General features: G+C 44.3%; 1 protein-coding gene across 2 annotated transcripts in view; it reads left to right on the top strand.

Annotated features, from left to right (window-relative positions):
- DSTYK (dual serine/threonine and tyrosine protein kinase) overlaps positions 1-18,605 on the top strand; it is a 52,895-nt gene that overhangs the window by 10,942 nt on the left and 23,348 nt on the right. For both annotated transcript variants that reach the window (XM_042256966.1, XM_027976207.2), the window contains exon 2: positions 11,060-11,445. In XM_042256966.1, coding sequence (XP_042112900.1) covers positions 11,060-11,445 — 386 coding nt within the window. The remainder of the gene's footprint in view (positions 1-11,059; positions 11,446-18,605) is intronic.

Here is an 18,605-nt window from a genome sequence, read left to right as displayed (position 1 = left end):
GAGGCTTCTTGTTCAATGAACTGGGTGGTTATAGGTTACTTTCATCAAAGTGGGCTTCCCTGGTTCAGACGGTAGAGTATCTGCCTGCAGAGCGGGAGACCTGGCCTCGATCCCCAGGTCAGGAAGATCCCCTGGAGAAGGAAATGGCAACCCACTCCAGTATTCTTGCCTGGAAAATTCCATGGATGGAGGAGCCTGGTAGGCTACAGTCCATGGAGTTGCAAAGAGCTGGACACGACTGAGCAACTTCAGTAGTTCATCAAAGTATCCTGTCCTAGAGTGGGTAGTTTGTCTACCCCTGACTTGGGTTCTAAATCTGATCCTGAACTTAGATACTTACTTAGATGAGTGCCTTGGACTTCCCAGGCTCAGAACTGGCATCAGTAAACCATCCCTGGGAGATTGAGGAGACAGGAAGTAATGTACAAGGGAGAAGTCGGGACAGCGAAGACACTTCTTGTTTAAAGTCTACTGTTTTTGTATATAATAGACTTTCTCCCTGCTGGGTTTTTTTTTGTTTTTGTTTTTTTTTGTTTTTTTTTGATGAGCAGAATTCTGTCTCTTAATCTCTTTTCTCTGAGATCCAGACCTGGATATATTTTGCTGGTTATCCTTTTGGCTTATTTTAAAAATTATTTTGGAATAATTTCAAGTTTATGTAAATGTCACCAGAACTACTACAAAGAGCTCGCATACCCATGCCATGCAGGCTCCCCAGTTGTTAAGATTTTACTGTATTTGCCCTCTCACCCAGTCTCTCTCTGTTTCTATTATATGTATATATTTTTGTGAACCTTGTGAAAATGAGCTCTTGATAGGTAGATAGCTCTTATCTCCTCTGAACACTTCCAGTGTACATCTCTCCCAAACAAGGACATGCTTTTACATGTTAGCATTTGCTGTTGTTCAGCTGCTTGGTTGTGTCCCACTCTTTGCGACCCCGTGGACTGAAGCACTCCAAGCTTCCCTGTCCAGTATTTCCCAGAGTTTGCTCAGACTCACGTTCATTGAGTCGATGAAGCTATCCAACCATCTCATCTTCTCCTGCCCTCAATCTTTCCCAGCATCGGTCTTTTCCAGTGAGTGGGCTTTTCGCATCAGGTGGCCAAAGTATTGGAGCTTCAGCTTCAGCATCAGTCCTTCCAATGAATATTCAGGATTGATTTCCTTTAGGATTGACTGGGTTTGATCTCCTTGCTGTCCAAGGGACTCTCAAGAGTCTTCTCCAGCGCAGTTCAAAAGCATCAGTTCTTCAACACTCAGCCTTCTTTATGGTCCAACTCTCACATCTGTACATGACTACTGGAAAAACCATAGCTTTGACTATATGGACCTTTGTCAGCAAAGTGATATCTCTGCTCTTTAATACTCTCTCTAGGTTTGTCATGGCTTTCCTTCCAAGAAGCAAATGTCCTTTAATTTCATGGCTGCAGTTACCATCTGCAGTGATTTTGGAGCCCATGAAAAAATCTGTCACTGCTTCCATTTTTTTCCCCATCTATTTGCTATGAAGTGATGGAACCAGATGCCATGATTTTTGCTTTTTGAATGTTGTGTTTTAAGCCAGCTTTTTCACTGTCCTCTTTCACCTTCATCAAGAGGTCTTTAGTTCCTCTTCACTTTCTGCCATTAGAGTGGTATCATCTGCATATTAGAGGTTGTTGATATTTCTCCCAGCTTATCTTGATTCCAGTTTGTGATTCATCGAACCTGGCGTTTTGCATGATGTACTCTGCATATAGGTTAAATAAGCAGGGTGACAATACACAGCCTTTCCTTTCCTTTGAACGAGTCCTTCCTTCCATGTCCTATTCTAACTATTGGTTCCTCACCTGCATACTGGTTTCTCAGGAAACAAATAAGGTGGTCTGGTATTCCCATCTCTTCAAGAATTTTCCACAATTTGTTGTGATCCACATAGTCAGAGGCTTTCACTGTGATCAATGAGTGTTGGCAATTTGATCTCTGGTTCCTCTGCCTTTTCTAAATCCAGCGTATATGCCTGGAAGTTTTTGGTTCGTGTGCTGCTGAAGCCTGACTTGAAGGATTTTGAGCATAACCTTACATTTCAGCGTGTACCTCCCTAAATCAGGAAATCAACAATGAGTCAGTACTACCAGTCAGTGTACAGACCTCATTTAAGTTTTGCCAGCTTTTCCGATAATCTCTTTTTCTTTTTTATCGAGGATCCTGTTGAGGAGCACGTTGCATTTAGTTGTTGATGTCTCTTCAGACTCACTCACTGTGGACAGTCTTTCGGCCTTTCCCTGGCATTTATATCTTTGACAGGTTTAAAGAGCAGGCTTTACATTCTATGGGATGACCCTTAGCCTGGATTGAGCTGTTTCCTCATGAGTAAACTCAGGTCATGAGCTCTCGGCAGGATCAGGCACAGAAATGATGTGATGTACAGTCATGACCAGGGGTGCATGATGTCTGTCATCCACCGTTTTTAGATGGCAGATTTGATATCTGGTCATGTCAGTGCCCTTTACATTTCTTTACCTTCAAGTCACTATTCTTCCTTTTCCAGTTGTTTAGTCTTTTGTGGGAAGGTGTTCTAAGATTTCAGTGATCATCTTGCTCCTGAAGATGCCTCCTCCCACTGGATCTAGTGTCCATTGGCAACACTCACCTGCCTCAGTTGAAGGAAATGGCAGTGCACGCCAGTACTCTTGCCTGGAAAGTTCCATGGACAGAGGAGCCTGTTGGGCTCCAGTCTGTGGGGTTGCAAAGAGTCGGACACGACTGAGCCCAGGCCCTACACCTGCCTCAGCGGTGGTTTTTCAGGCTTGTGTTTCGTCTATGTGTCTTAGTGTTTGGGATGGAAGAGCTTTCCTTTGCCACTGTTTTTTATTGTTTATACCAGTGTGGACTTCTGAAGTTTTTCAATGGACTTTAATTTCTTATTATTATTTAACAGATTTTTTTATGCTTAAATTGTCCCCAGTCTGGTCAGTAAGCCCTGTGTGTGTCTCTGTAACACATTCCCACCATTGGATCATTCTTAATGGTTCGTAGCTGAAAGATGCTGCCTTCCCTCAGTGAAGCATGGGGTTGGCTCCCTGAGGAGCTGCTTCTGCCTCTGCATCCCATGAATCCCAGCTGCAGCTGCCTTTCTGCTCCCTCTGCAGCGTGGCCAGCCTCAGGAGCAGTTTCCCCTGAGGAGCTTGTTAGCAGGCTGCTGAGTGCGCTCTGTGGGCTCCGCGTAGCTCCCAGGAGATCCCCGTCTTTGGCCGGGCAGTGGGGGGTGTTACGCCCCTCTTTCCAGGTTCGGTCGGGTCTGCTTCTCCAACACTGTTCATGATCTCCACATGGCCACCAGGTAGGATGACTTGATGGCACTTCTGCCTGCTTGACTCTCAGCTGCCAAGAGCTTTGGCTGCTTGAGCACGTTTCTGTCGCCCATCCGTAGAAACCATCCCTTTCAAGCAAAATGCCATGTATTACTTGATTCTGACAATTCTGAAACCCAGACTACCTAAGCATATGTTTTCCTTAAATGGGAATACCTCCTCTATAATTCAGAATCCTTTAAATTTAGCTGAAGGTCAGAGAGCTTGTTTGGAAATGATAAATGTTTCTTGGCAGAATTATTTCTCTCTCAACTCCTGGGGTCGTACTTTGAAGCTTGTAGTAGAATTGACTGCAGTAGAAGGACCGATTGATTTCTCAACTTAGGATTTGTCCTTTACTCTTCGCGCATGTAGTTAATAAGAAATAAAACTTACTACTTACTTGTGGAAATGCAAATTTGTGTCACTGATTACTTCAGTGACTTATAAAATCCTTTGTATTTTAGTCACTTACAGAGAGGACTTCAAGTTCAGTGTTAAAGGTGATGTAAGAAAATTTTACCAAAGGAGGGCAGTCCTTGGATATCAGGAACGAGCATTGCAGTAGTAACTCTGCTGAGACCTGAACTGACGCTGAAACCCTGGCAGCTTTAGGAGCTGCAAGCATAGGAAGCAAGGATCGAGTTCCCCTTCATTCGCTCCATACGGCGCCTCCCCGCTTTGGCCGTGGACTGTGCCTCACTCTGGCCTTCACTCATATCATTGATTGGGGTAGAAAACAGGCACGAAGAAGAGTGTGCTGCTCTAAACCCACCACATAAGTCCCCCCCACAGATGCTGCTCTGAGAGTGCGTTCCTAAGTCCAGCAAAGGTAGCCTAGGTACCCAACTAACACAGTTGGCTATATAGTACTTTAATACATCTGTATAATACTTTTCACACAACACAGAAAAAACAAACACAAAAAAGTCGTTTTTGACCATTAAAAGCCATTCAGTTTTATTAATATATATTCATTTCACATATAGTCGAAACAAAATCTTTTACAGTTCATTGTGTTGATTAAAATGCGATTACAGGCTCTCAGAAGCATGTGACTTAATGACGGTTATGATTTCTGTGATTTACAAAATGGAGGCTAATCATTTAGTAAGCATGGATGTACATTAATCACAAGTAGAAAAGTCATTTTTAATGTTATAGTACAGTATATTGAAAAGTGTGGTACAACAGCTGGCGTACAGGGGCTGGCATCGAGTGAAGAGGCGAAAAGAGTTGCTGACTGGAGGAGGGAGAGGAGGGGGGAGAGGGTAGAGCTGAAGGGTCGTCAGCGACAGGAGACAGAACAGACTGCAGTTTCGCTCATGCCTGACGATTGTGGCACAGGTTCTGGTTTCTGGCTGGATTCTATTCTGTGTACCCTCTTGAAAAAACGACCTGGTGACGTCGGGACAGTAGCTCTCCTCTCTTTCTCATCGTAGTTGGCACAGTAGCGGTGGTTTGCATTCTGAAGGGCTGCTGCAGTCTTCTGTACCAATGTGTTTGGTTCCCATGCCTCAAACCTGACAGTGCGTCCTCAGGTAGAGCTGGACCTGTGAATACATGTTATCTTTGACAGTTTGCAACTTGAAGATTTGTATGTAGGGGATTTGCTGTACTCCAAAAACAGTTTAAACAAAGTATCTCCGCTAATGGATCACTAGATACATCAGCCCTCTCTACCTTAACTTCAACCCAAAGCGTAATACAGACTAACTGATGAGAGGAATCATGAAAGTTTCTCTGAAAAGTACTTACTTTTTTTTTTTTTTTTTTTTAAGAAAAGGGACTCTAAGAGCTCTTAGGTAGAATAACAACATTTTAAAAAAGCGTTCACCACAAGTGGTAATACTGTCTTTTTCCTCCAGGCTTTATTCTTCATGGTCTTGGGCAGTTTTCATAAGGAATTTCTCAATCAGTTTTTAATTGGGGTCCTGCGACTACTAAGTTGTGTTTGGCCCCACATTGGGAGAAAGTGTGGTGTAGGGGAGGAAGAATTTCTCCTCTACCCTCTTATCTCCACCTGGGCCTAAGAATTAAACTGACATTAAAGAGATAAGCAGGGGAAGAGCATAAGTACACTGTTAAATCTTATCTGTACGTGGGAGTCCCCAGAAAAGAATGAAGACCCAAAGAAACAGAGTTGTGCTTTTATACACTGAACTGGACAAAGAGAGGGGACCAGAGAGGGGCTGGCAGGGCGGTTAATGGTGGGAAAGCGACTAGAAAGATTCTGGTTAGTTTAACAAGGCTTATTTGTGCAGATTTTTCTTGACCTCGCCTCCGGTAATAAGAATGTTGCTTTCCTCTGTTATAGGGAGGACATCGTCCCAGTGAGGATTTTGTTTTTTGCTTTCAGGAAGATAAAAGGGAGGTCAGAGTGCCCTTCTCATACCTGCTGTTTGTTCAGTGCCTTTAGCGCAATATCATCCTTATGCCAAAGAGGCCTTTTGGGGGATGGTATATTCTGCCACCCTTCGCAGACATTGTTTACCATGAGGTATTCACCTGGCCCCCTAAGACCTAAAAACAGCTCCTGCTCCGCCCTAAAAAAAGAGAGAGAAACATGGCTTCTTTTTTGTTCTGTTTTGCCTTTTAAGTTACTGCTTCCTCTTCTGTAAATGAGGATAGTAATAGTTTGTGTCTGGTAGGATTGTGAGTATTAAATGAGCTGAGGCCATTAAAACGATGTACTTAGAAAGGGCTCAGTAAATATTATTGTGGGGGAGGAAAAATAATTTTCCCTCTACCCTTCTAGCTTTTTGTCTTTTATAAAAAGACAGACTAATGAGGGAAAAACGACAGATGTGTACACATGGGAGCTACCCAGGAAAAATGGAGTAACTCCGAAATGGCGCAAGCCGATACCTTAAATACGGTCTCTAGCTAAAGATGGAACACACTTCGGTGGGGTGAGGTGGGGGGAGTCAGTTATGGGTGGTTATCAGGAAAAGCACACTAAACAAGGGTGAGGTTGTTAGGCAGTTTAAAGCGGTTGCCTTCTGCATTGATAAGAGTTTCTAGACATTTCGAGTCTTCCTCCTATTCCTGAAATTGGAGGAATATACCCCTACAAATGGGAGATTTCCCTTTTAAGTATAAATGTCTCTTAGGAAAAGTAACTTCTCACTTTTCGGAGCTTCACCTGTGTCTGCTGGTTCTTAAAAATAACCTCAAAACAGTCAGTATGTCAAAGAGGCATATTTTGGGATGATATATTTTGTTCCCCTTCATTATCTGAAGCAGATAAACAAAATGCATTGCTGCTTAGCTGCTCCTTCTTGTATTTGAGACATTTGTTTAGAAGCGACCCAAACCAAGATAATCTGTATTTAAGAATCATAAAGAAAAAAAAATGTTTTGGCTTTTAAGACAGTTTGTTTTGAATTTTCCTGCAGTCAGAGCTGGCAGGGTTAATGTGTTCCAGCTGAGAGGCCGTGCTGTTACCTTCTGGCAGTCCCATGTGCAGATGCCGTTATATTAATTACAGTAGAAACCCTGATTAACTCGAAAGTCCGTAACTGTCAGTGAAGCAGCTGCTTTAGCTCTGAAGCAGGTTTTCTTCCTCCTCCCTCCTGTCATTGTCCCGTTTTCCATCTCCTTTAGAGAACTGCTGAGACTGCCCAGGAGGCCCTCGGAGCCCCTGGCTTGCTCCGTCGCCTTTTGATCTGCAGCTGTAGCAGTCCAGGGGAGCGCTCCTAATTAATTTCACGTCTAGTTGAAAAACAACCAGACAACTGCCTAGCCCCTCATTTTTCTTTCAACAGTTAAAACCTGATGGAATCCTGGAATTTTAGAACTGGAAAGGATGTTAAAGATGATCTAATCCAGCTCCCTAGTTCACAGATGAGAAATCTGAGGCTGCGAGAAACAAGTGGGTTGCCAGAGTCACAGGGCCAGTCAGCGGGGAGGCCCCGGGTCAGAGCGCCGCCCTGGCGGGTGTCCTGCCCACCCCCTGCTGTGCTCCACCCTCACCACACCATTTGCCAAGGGGAGTGAGGAGTGGAACCCTCTAGTTTCAGCTTCATTTTTCTCCATGCTCTCGTTCAAATCTTGTAGACACATTGAAGAGCAATGGAAAAAACTAAAGATTAGTGGGAGAAGCAAAGAGCTTGGACAATGACATATTGAAAACCAGATGGAGACATCCATATTGAAGACCTTTTCTCTGTCTAGTAAGTTGCACACACAACCCTAGCCAAGCGCCTGGAAACGAAAATTCGAACTGGACTCACTGTCAGCCCCCTCTCCCATTGCACTGGCCTGTGGCTGTTTGACTCCAGCGAGTTTATAGTGACTGTTTCTGTCACTGCAGAGATGGGGGTGTGATACTTTGGGTCAGATGAATAATGGGTGTGTCTGCTGTGGTTTTGGCCAGTGCCACATGGTTTACTGGTTTTCCTATAGTCTCAGAGGTGTTGAGATTGCTCCTTTTGGTCCTGAAAAATGGCTGGTTAGTTTCCGTTCTCTTGTTACCCACTCTCGGGGCAGCAGCAGTAGTCACAACTCATTTAGACTCAGCTGTTGCTAATATGGACCGGCTTTTGTTATGGGCCCTATGAAGGGTGTTGGTATGAGCTTACTTAGACAGCCGCCTGAGCTCTGAGGAGGACTGGGAAGGAGAGAAAGATGGGAAGTGCAGGTGAGAGCGGATCCAGCATGAGCCCTCCTGCTCAGGCAGAGTCTGGTGGGTAAATCCTGCAGCTGAATGGGGAAGTCCTGTTCTGCCGTCCACCTCTGCTCTCCATGTTGGGATGAAGGGCATTTTTAGGAATGACGGTTGCTCCTAAACTATTCATGGTACTGGACTGTTCATCATATTACTGGATTTTTCTGAGTACTTAGTAGAGCCACTTACGGCTTTCTTTAGACAGTTCTCAGTGAGCAAGCAAACAAATAACTCTCACTATTTTTTAGTCGTTGTGTTGGGTGTTGGGGATACTGAGAGAAATATGATGGTTCTTCCTGCCTTTGGTAATTATAAACATATGACTAGAATAGTCTGAAGAGGTGAGCAAGATTTGCCATCCCAAAATGTGTCTCTTTGGTATGAGAATTAGTTTAGGCTTGGTTGTTTTAAAGAAACAAAAAGCTCAGCAAGAGTTTTTATCTTCCTTACTTTAACTGCCTAAATGAATTTATATAGAGGGCCTGTCACCAGAGCTAGCTACAGTGTAGTATGAACTCGGTGTAATAGTTGAGGGTCAAAATCTTCTCTATGTCCAGTTGTTTCTGGATGGCCCAGCAAACATTTGTTTACCAAACATTTACTCTTCTGTGAATTGCCTTGTTTCCCTTTGAAGACCCAGCCCCCTGCCCCCTCTTTTTGTTCCAGGATAACATATGTGTCTCATTTAACCTGTCTTTCGAATCTCTCATGTTCAGATTCCTCATGTGTATGTAATTAAATTTCATTTTCTACTGTTAATCTTTCTCATGTCAATTTAATTCTTAGCCCCAGCCAGAGGAAACTAAAAGGGTAGAGGAAAATTGTTTTTCCTCCCTGACAACTGTAGTAAATGCTGTTTAGTTGTCAGTGACGTATGGAGGGACTCAGGACTCCCTACTTGCTGAGTGATCACACACGCAAGGGGCTGTGTCCCCTTGCTTTTAGTTTGTAAGTCAGAAATTAGACCAGTTGTCTGGTGTTTTTCCCTCATGCTTAATAAATGCCTTGCATAGAGCTGGGCCCTCAGTTAACGTTTTGCTTTCTCATCTCTTTCCCAGGAGAATAGATTTCCGTGTTTCACTGTCTGGTATTGCTGGTGTGCTTCTGCTGACCAGGTGATGTACTTAACAGGCAGACATGAAAGGAAGAGCTTAATGAAACACATAAAGGGGTCTGAGTGAAAGCCAGCTTGTTTAAACCTTGTGCTGCCATTTGTTGGAGGGAAGATTTTAAATAGTGAGTTTGCAGCAGGATGGGTAGAGCTGAGGGCTTCCCTGGTGGCTCAGTCGATAGACCACTTGCAGTGCGGGAAACCTGGGTTTGATCCCAGGGTCGGGAAGATCCCCTGGAGAAGGAGTAGGCCACCCACTCCAGTATTCTGGGGCTTCCCTGGTGACTCAGATGGTAAAGAATCTTCCTGCAATGTGGGAGACCTGGGTTCGATGCCTGGGTTGGGAAGATCCCCTGGATGAGGGCATGGCAGCCCCCTCTAGTGTTCTTGCCTGGAGAATCCCGTGGACAGAGGAGCCTGGTGGGCTGCAGTCCACAGGGTTGTACAGAGTTGGACACGACTGAAGGGACGCATGCAGGTAGAGGCAGGCAGAAGCAGGACAGCCTTTTAAATGAGTCTGGCCTCTCTCGCTTCAATTGCATAAACAGAATAAATAGCTTATGAACGGTTTAATGCAGCTCATGGTTAAATGACTAAAGCAAATACTGTTTCAGTTGGTGCCGCCCTAAATTTTAATGAAGATGTATGTATTTGGCTTCAAATACAGATCGGCTTTTTAACAGCCTAAGGACTGTGTGTCTGTGCCTTTCTGAGCAAACACGAGGTTGCCTGAATCTTAGACTTGGGCAGGCACTGTCACTGACCAAGTTGGGGAGTGATTGAGTTCGGAATCGGAGAGTTCCAGTCAACAAATTTCTGGTTCCTTTTCCCAAATAGAAGTTCTCATACTTTAGAAAGCCTTTTGTTTTCTCTTGAGTATTATTTGATCTGTTTTGTGGAAGCTTGCAGTATAGGTGAGTGTATCCTGAAAGGATATTTCTGAGATAGATCAAATCTTCCTTGATTTGCTTGGATTTATCCTAACAGCTAGTCTTTTCCCTTTGTCTTACTCGGGGTCTTGTCTTCCATAAACTGAAAGAATATGATTTGTTTAGAGATATTGATCTTAATTAAGCATTCAGTGTTTAAAGAAAACAAATGACTTGGCAGCTGGGATGCTGTTACCAGCTATCAGAGAGATGAACCAGAAAAGATTCTATGCTTATGCATACTCGAATAACATTTTATTTCAGTGTATGTGTGTTGAAAGACTGCACACATTTAGTATATAGGTAAGGAAAATAAACTAAAACTGCATGCGGCAGTCATTTTAAAGAACCTTTCTGTGTTCAAGTATTAGGTTTTGTGCCACAAGGAAGGTTTTTATTTTGATTTGTGTTCAGTCCTTGCAGGCTTCCGAGGTAGCGCGGTGGTAAAGAATCACCCTCTCAATGCAAGAGACACAGGAGATGAGGGTTCTATCCCTGGGTTGGAAAGATCTCCTGGAGTAGGAAATGGCGACCCACTCTGGTATTCTTGCCTGGAAAATTCCATGGATGAGGAGCCTGACAAGCTGCAGTCCACGATGTCACAAAGAGTCGTGCGCGTCGGAGCATTAATGCGCGCGTTCAGCCCTTGGACTCATGTCCCAGCAGCATGGTCTTCTCTGGTCTTGTCAAGCTAATGTCTTTTGATTGAGTCTTTGTGAACTCCTTAGGCTGTCCCTCCGCTGATTGAAACCGGGTCAGGAAGGGGAGATTAGGCCACTGCCACCTTTCCGGAAAGAAAGAGCTGCTCTGGGGGCGAGCTAGAGAGGGGACTCCTGTGTGATATTTGAGAGACTTTTCCTGACTGGGTGTTTTTCTGGTGTCTCCTTCCACCAGGAGCTCCCTAGAAGTTTCTTTTCTAGGAGGCTGACATCTAATGGGATCTCTGTGTTAGTCTCTGTCTGCCCCTCCTCACTCCTCTCTACTCCTTTCTCCTTCTACCCCCATCCCCGCCCAGGCCCGCTGAGCTGCATTTCCTTCCCACCCAAGGAAGAGAAGCGCCTCCAGCAGATGGTGGACTGCCTGCCCTGCATCTTGATCCTCGGCCAGGACTGTAATGTCAAGTGCCAGCTGTTGAACCTGCTCTTGGGGGTGCAGGTGCTTCCCACCAACAAGCTGGGCGGTGAGAACTGTAAGCTTCGGCGCCTCCGCTTCACCTATGGGACTCAGACTCGGGTCAGCCTGGCGCTCCCTGACCAGTATGAGCTAGTGCACACGCTGGCTGCTCACCAGGGCGACTGGGAGACCGTCCCTGAGGAGGACCTGGAGGCCCGGGAGGACAGTGAGGACGCTGCCCGCGTTCTGGCCGAACTGGAGGTGACGATGCGCCACGCTCTCTTGCAGGTACCGGTCTCGTCCTTACACGGGTGCACTCGTAGGCACCAGCTTTCATTGTACCTGAGCTTTCTCAGAAAGTAGTTTGGCAGTGTGTACTGTGGGCTCGGAGCATCAGCAGATAGAGTCAAAGGAACGTGATCTAGGAAGTTGAAAACCAGACAAGGCTGTAGCAGTGTCCATCCCTGCCTCTGCTGTGCTGCAAAACCCTGGGCAGCTTGTCTAATCCCTTCCTAAAACTGAAGAATGTGATACTTATATCTCAGCCTGCCTTTACAGAAAGAGGATCAGGGTTAGCAATCCTTTTTCATTTCTTACAGGAAGGCATGGCTAGAATTATCTCTAGCCATCCCTTTCTAAAAGAAACAATCGTATGATTGATGTTCTTACAGAGCTGAGAACAAGTGAACAACTTCTGAGTTTTTCCTTAGATCTGCCATCATTTGCTAAGTAAGACAGGTCATGTCTCCTACTTTCTAAGGGACTTCAGAACACGAGGACAGATCTGGCTCAAATAAAGAGGTATGGAGATCCTATAACCTGAAGAATATGTCTGTTTCTCTCTTGAAGTAAACTCCCGAAGAGGACCCAGGTCTTGTGGCATTTCCTAAAAGATAATTTTATCTGCCTGGTGTTATATCTCAACCTAGGAAGGACCTGTCTCTTGTGCAAGGCTTCCTTTGCTACTGTATAGCTAGGACTAGACTATGTTACTAGACCAAAAGGTGATAGGCACAGCATGTGAACGTGTCAGGAGATTGGGGCTGGGCAGAGAAGGCGCCTGTGTCAGGGATCAGGAGCTGGCAGGAGTAGAAGAAGCAGACACGCTCAGAGCAGAGAGTTCGTCACCTTGATTAGCTGTGCCAGGAGGGAGGGGCTCGCTTGGCAGGACTTGGAGAGCAGTCTCCTCTTGCGCTTCACCTGCTCCTGCTCTGGAAGGCTGTCTCTCAGTGAGTGAGTGAGGCCTTTGTGGCTTTGGCTTATGACTCTCTGGAAGTAGAAACTGTCGTCTCGTTTCTTTCCAGAGTCCAGTTATCTTTTATCTCAGTAAATGCTAGAGGGATTTAGTATACAAGCCAGCATTTTCTCTCAGCTCAGTTTCACTGGTGGCTTTCCTCTGTGTTCAGACTGAGAGCCTGCACTTCTTAGCTCCAGGACAATGCGAGAGTTCTCGGATGACTCTGACTGATCCTTGTTGATTGACTGAGCCTGCTCAGTTGACTCATAAGCTTTGTAGGTGTATGATCCAAGCACAGTCTCTCTATAGTATTCTGTTCTGGTCTAGTTACTTCAGTTTCCAAGAGCTCAGTGGTTTTCCAACTTTTTTAGATTTTAATTCATGCTCAGAAATAGCAATTTATTATTAGGACCCATAACATATATACGTGTGTGCATTTGGAATAAAGTTTCATGAAACAGTACTTCTTGCAAAACAACTGATATTTTCTTCTCTATTCTATTTGACTTCATTTTTTGGAAAAATGATAGCAACCCACTAAATTGATGATCTGACAATGTATTCTGACCTACAGCTTAAAAAACACTGTTAAATAGCTGAAATGACTGCTCTTGGTTGGGTAGTGATTTTTCCTGTTCTTGCATTTTAAAAACAGTCTTGGAATGTGAACAAAGCCATCTGTAGGACAGTTGCGTTATTTGATTGATCTCTCTGTGTCCCTTCATTTTGTTGGTTTTGATTTTTAATGCTCATTTACTTTTGTCCCATGAGCTGAGCTGATAAAGTCACAGAAAAGAAAGTGAGCGCTATTTCCCAAGTAGTGTGTGTGTGCGCGCGCGTGTGTTCGTCGCTCAGTCATGTCTGACTCTGCCACCCCATAGATTGTAGCCTGCAAGGCTCCTCTGCCCATGAGGTTCTCGAGGCAAGAATACTGGAGTGGGCTGCCATTTCCTTCTCCAGGGGATCTTCCCAACCCAGGGATCGAACCCTGGTCTCCTGCACTGCAGGCAGATCTTTTACCATCTGAGCCACCAGGGAAGCCACGAGCACGTCTTACTGGTGAGAGTTCCCAGCAACGCTCAAGGAATACATTGTTGTTTAGGCGTTCAGTTGTGTCCGACTCTGGGACCCCGTGGACTATAGCCCGCGAGGCTCCTCTGTCCGTGGAATCTCCCAGGCAAGAATACTGGAGTGAGCTCCCATTTCCTTCTCCAGGGGATCTTCCCGACCCAGAGATTGAAGCCCCATCTCCTGCATTGGCTGGCAGATTCTTTACCACTGAGCCACCAGGGAAACCCCCGTGTATATATAGTAAGCACTCAAGCTGAGTTAACAATTAAGAAGGCTGCTTGGCTGGGAGGGAAGTTAAGATACCTAATCAGTTTTCTCTCTGCACGGTTGAGATATGTGTAGATTCTCTTTCATGAGAAATATCCTCTTTTCTTGAAGAATTTTCTAGCCTCCCATGTTCTGTTTCATGTGGTTTGTGAGGCTTCTATAGTAATGTTTCTTTGGATCTGCTTTATACGGCAGATTTTGATGTGGAAACAGCCACGGACCCCCACATTTCTAACTTTAGACTCCCTTGATGGTGAGCCTCAGAGGGGCCTCAGCCTCTGTGGCGCTCAGGCTCTGCCCTGCCTCTGTCGTCAGACTCCTGTCTCCATTGGCTTACTGCTGGGAGCATTTCCTAAGCTACCTTGAGGATTTTTCTTGACAGTGAGAAATATCTTTTTTTTAGCTCCAGTTATATTTAGAACCAGAGAATTAGCTCTAAACAGCCCTTCAATTTGGTTCCTAAAAGGGGTTGTAAAGAAAGGAAACATTTAGCTAAAGGAAACCAAGATTGAATTAGGGGAAATCTGATGTTCATTTTTAACTGTCAAATCACTAAAGCAGAATTTCCCTCACCCTCTTACACAATGGTCATTCTTCTAATATGTTACTTGAAAGTCCTCATAAATTAGCCGTTTTCAGTTTGTTCCAGAGTAAGGCAACTCACATGGACCCCGTACCACGTGGCACCCACATGGAATACTGCAGTATGCCCAGTTTTCTAGCTCTGGGTCCCCCGAGATTCTCAGTTCATAATTCAACAATAGAGAATACTGTCAAGCCATGAGTTCCCGAAACCTCATTCAGTGTTAAAACATGGTCATTTTCCAGCTGGCAGTACCTTTCACCATTCTGCATGTCCACTAGCTTTGTCTTCATGTACACGCTTCCCCACCCTAGCCTTCACCCCCTTTCTGGTGTATACCTCACCTGCTTTTCTTTTTTGTTCCATTCACAAGTCCCGTGGCACAGGGTCGTCTGCCTTAGGATCGCCTCAGTCTGATGCATGTGAGTCTAGATGTGTTTTCCCCTGTGAATACCTATAAGAAAAGGAATAAAAAGAAATGGAGGTGGTTAACCTTCCTCAGCCTGAGATGGGATTCCTGCAGCCTGACGGTGGATTTCATCTTCGATGGCTGTTTCGCAGCCGTCAGTGCTCTGCTCTTAGCCTGTTTACCCCTCCCAGGTGTTTTCTGGCCCTGCGGACAAACCCGCGTGTCCCATGGCCGCGGGGCTGTCACACCGTCATGGTGACCGGCTCCTGGCGATGTCTGGGAAGGGCTGTTTCCGGGGACTTAAGTACACTGATGTTTCCAAGAAAGGCCTAATGACTTGCAAGTAAACTTATTTTTTTCTTTGCTGCTTTGAACTCTAATGAGTTGAAATAGTTAAACTTTCTCTTTATAACCCTCAGTAGCCATCAATGGAAGTAATCTATTTGTCATTTCATGGTGACATTGATATTTTTACTTTTTAATCTTTAAAAATTAAAAGTTGTTTTATTTGGTATATAATTTTTTAGTTGATTTACAGTGTTGTACAGCAGAGTGATTCAGTCTTATATATATGTATGTATGTGTGTGTATGTCTGTATATATATTCTTTTTCAAACTCTTTTCCATTATGGTTTTCTGCAGGATGTGGAGTGTAGTTCTCGGTGCTATATAGTAGAAGCCTCTTGTTTCTCTGTTTTATATGTAGTAGTTTGCATCTGCTAATCCCAGGCTCTTACTTAGTTTATTCCTCCTCACCCACTTTCCTCTTTGGTGACCAGAAGTTTGTTTCCTTTGTCTGTGAGTCTGCTTATGTTTCATAAACAAGTTCATCTGTATCATGTCTTAGATTCTGCATATAAGTGACACCATAGGGCGTCTCTCTTCCTCGCTCATTTCACTTGGTGCGACGCTCCCTGGCTCCGTCCAGGCCGCTGCAGGCGGCGCTGTCCCGCGCTCTTCCAGGCCGAGGAGCAGTGCGCGTTGTGTGTGTGCGCCCCGCCTTCCTCGCCCGTTCCTCTGTGGACGGGCGCGTGGGCGCCTCCCGTGTCCTGGCTGTTGTGAATAGTGCTGCTGAAACATTAGGGTGCCTGGGTGCCTGTGTCTTCTCAAATCATAGCTTTCTCTGGACATATGCCCAGCAGTGGGACTGCTGAATCATAGGGCAACTCTATTTTTGGTTTTTTAAGGAACTTCCATACTGTTCTCCATAGTGGCTATATTAATTTACATTCTTACCAACAGTGTGGGAGGCTTCTCCACACCCTGTTCACCATTTGTTAATTTGTAGAGTTTTTAATGATGGCCCTTCTGACTGGTGTGCGATGGTACCTCTCTGTAGTTTTATTCTGCTGTTGTGATCTGTTTTTTAAAAAAATTGTATTGGCACATAGGTGACGTATCAGGTGTGAGTTTCGGAGTACAGCAGAGTGAATCAGTCAGACGTATAGCCATTCTTTGTCGGAATCTTTCCCCGTATAGGGCCTTGCAGAGTGTCGGGTCGAGCTCCTGCCCTGCAGCAGCAGGTCCTCATTAGCCGCCTCCCTCACGTGTAGCAGTGTGTGTGTGTCGGTCACAGTCTCTCAGTTCACCCCTCCCCCTCTTCTCCTCTCTGACAATCCTAAATTTGGTTTCTACATCTGTGACTCCATTTCTGTTCTGTGAATACGTTTATTTGTACCATTTTTGTTTGGATTCCACGCATAAGCAGTATATGTGGGATTCGTCTCTCCCCGCCTGCCTGACCTCACTCAGTGCGACAGTCTCTGGGTCCGCCCGTGTTGCTGCAGACGGCATCCTGTCGCTCTTTCTCATGGCTGAGTGATGGTCCGTTGTGTGTGTGGGCCACATCTTCTTTATCCGTTCCTCTGTCACCTCCTTCTAGTTGTGATTTGCACTTCTCTAATAATTAGTGACGTTGAGCATCTTTTCATGTGTCTGTTGGCCATCTGTATGTCTTCTTTGGAGAAACCTGTATTTAGGTCCTCTCATTTTTTGATTGGGTCATTTGTTTTTTTGGTTATTGAGTTATGTGAGCTATATGTGTATTTTGGAAATTAAACCCTTGTCAGTCACATCATTCGCAAATATTTTCTCTCAGTCTGTATATTGTCTTTTCATTTTGATTATTGATTATTCATATTGATGATGATTTTCATTTTGCTGTGGAAAAGCTTATAGGTTTGATTAGGTCCCATTTGTTTATTTTTGCTTTTATTTCTATTGCCTTGGGATACTGACTCATGAGCTTTCCGGACACTACTTTGCTGAAGAGACAGTCTTTCTCCATTGTAGATCTTGCTTCCTTTGTTGGAGATTAATTGACCATAGGTGTGTGGGTCTGTTTCTAAGCTCTCTGTTCTGTCCCATTGATCCATACAGACACTTTTTTGTTTTTTTTCTTAATTTCTCAGCAGTTAATACTTTCACAACCCCAAATCAAAGTAAAAATGACAAGTTTATGCAAAATGTAAACCCTCAAATTTATTAAACATTGTTGCTAGAAAACTGTCTTCTTTCAATTTTTGTTTAATTTTTGGCATTTGTTTTGGTGCCTTATGAAACTAAATTTGTTAAGTGTTGCTTACTTTTAAGTTAGATACCATGTCTTCTCTGGAACGTATCTCGATTGAAAGGTAAACATATGAAAGAAGTTTGGGTGACAGTCTTTTATCTGACGGTAAGCAGATAGTTTTGGAAAAGAGAGTATGTGAATTAGGTCAAAGATGGCCATTTCCAAGGGAAAAAGAACAAAGTTGGAGTAATATGTGTAAGAGAAATAAAGAATACTATTCTAAAAATATACATTAAGATAAAGAAACCATTATTTTATGGGGCAAAAAGAAAGGGGAACTAAAAGTAATGTGTTAAAAAAGGATATGGGAAGTTCAGGCAAATGCTGCATATAAGTTCCTTCTAGGCAGTAATTCTGTGTTCTTTGAATTCAACATCTGTCTGCCTTTCCTCTAACACACTCTTACATACTGAAATATAACCAATACATTGCTCTTTGCTAACAAACCTGGTAATACTTACTGTAGGTTAATTTACCTATTAAGGATATGTATGCTTTAAAGGCACGATTCTTTCTAAAATCCCTATGCTTGCTCTAGGAGCCTTGATCCCTCCTAAAAAGACTAGCTTAAAGGGCTATTTTCTCAATTCACCACCACTTGTTCGCTTTTGGCCTTCCAAGTTTAACTCTTTGGGAGAAAATCTGGCAGAGATTATGGTCTTAATCTTCCTTTTTTGAGCAGAGCAGGGGTTTTTACTTGCAGCCAAGATATACTTTTAACACAGAAAGCTAGGACTGTTAGAGTCCCTGAAATCGTCTTGTCCATCCTTCATTCTTCTCTCAGAACTTCCCTAACACCAAGCCAGACAATTCCTGGCACAGTGGGCCTCAGTCGCTGTTCATACACAGCGACTGAGGCTTTGTAGTCAGAGGAGCCTGGATTTACAGCCCGGCTTGGCTACTTAACTGTGTGACTGCGGTGCTAGGGCACCCCCCATTTGTAAAACAGAAGTAGTAATCCATGTGTTTTAGGGCTGGTGTGAGGCTTCCATGAGAGGCTAGGTGTAAAGCAGCTAGCATAGTGTCTGGCCCTTACTAAGCCTCCCTTTGAATGGACTGAGAGGAGGATTCCCTCCTCTCTCAGACACCCATCTGTTCCCTGACAGCCATCCATACTGGAACTCCTTCCACTGTGAAACTTCAGCCCTTCTGGTTCCTGCTTAGTTGGACTTGTTATTGTGCTCCATTTAGGAGCAAAGTTCTTCATAATTATTATGAAGTGCTGTTGTCATAAAATTAAAGAAGAGAGAGGTGTTATAAAATACAGAAGTTCAAGTTATAAAGTTAAAAGGTAACTTTTACCTTTGTT

This window comes from Ovis aries, chromosome 12 (assembly GCF_016772045.2).
Source record: "Ovis aries strain OAR_USU_Benz2616 breed Rambouillet chromosome 12, ARS-UI_Ramb_v3.0, whole genome shotgun sequence".
NCBI lineage: Eukaryota > Metazoa > Chordata > Mammalia > Artiodactyla > Bovidae > Ovis > Ovis aries.
This window is presented reverse-complemented; position numbering and strand designations above follow the sequence as displayed.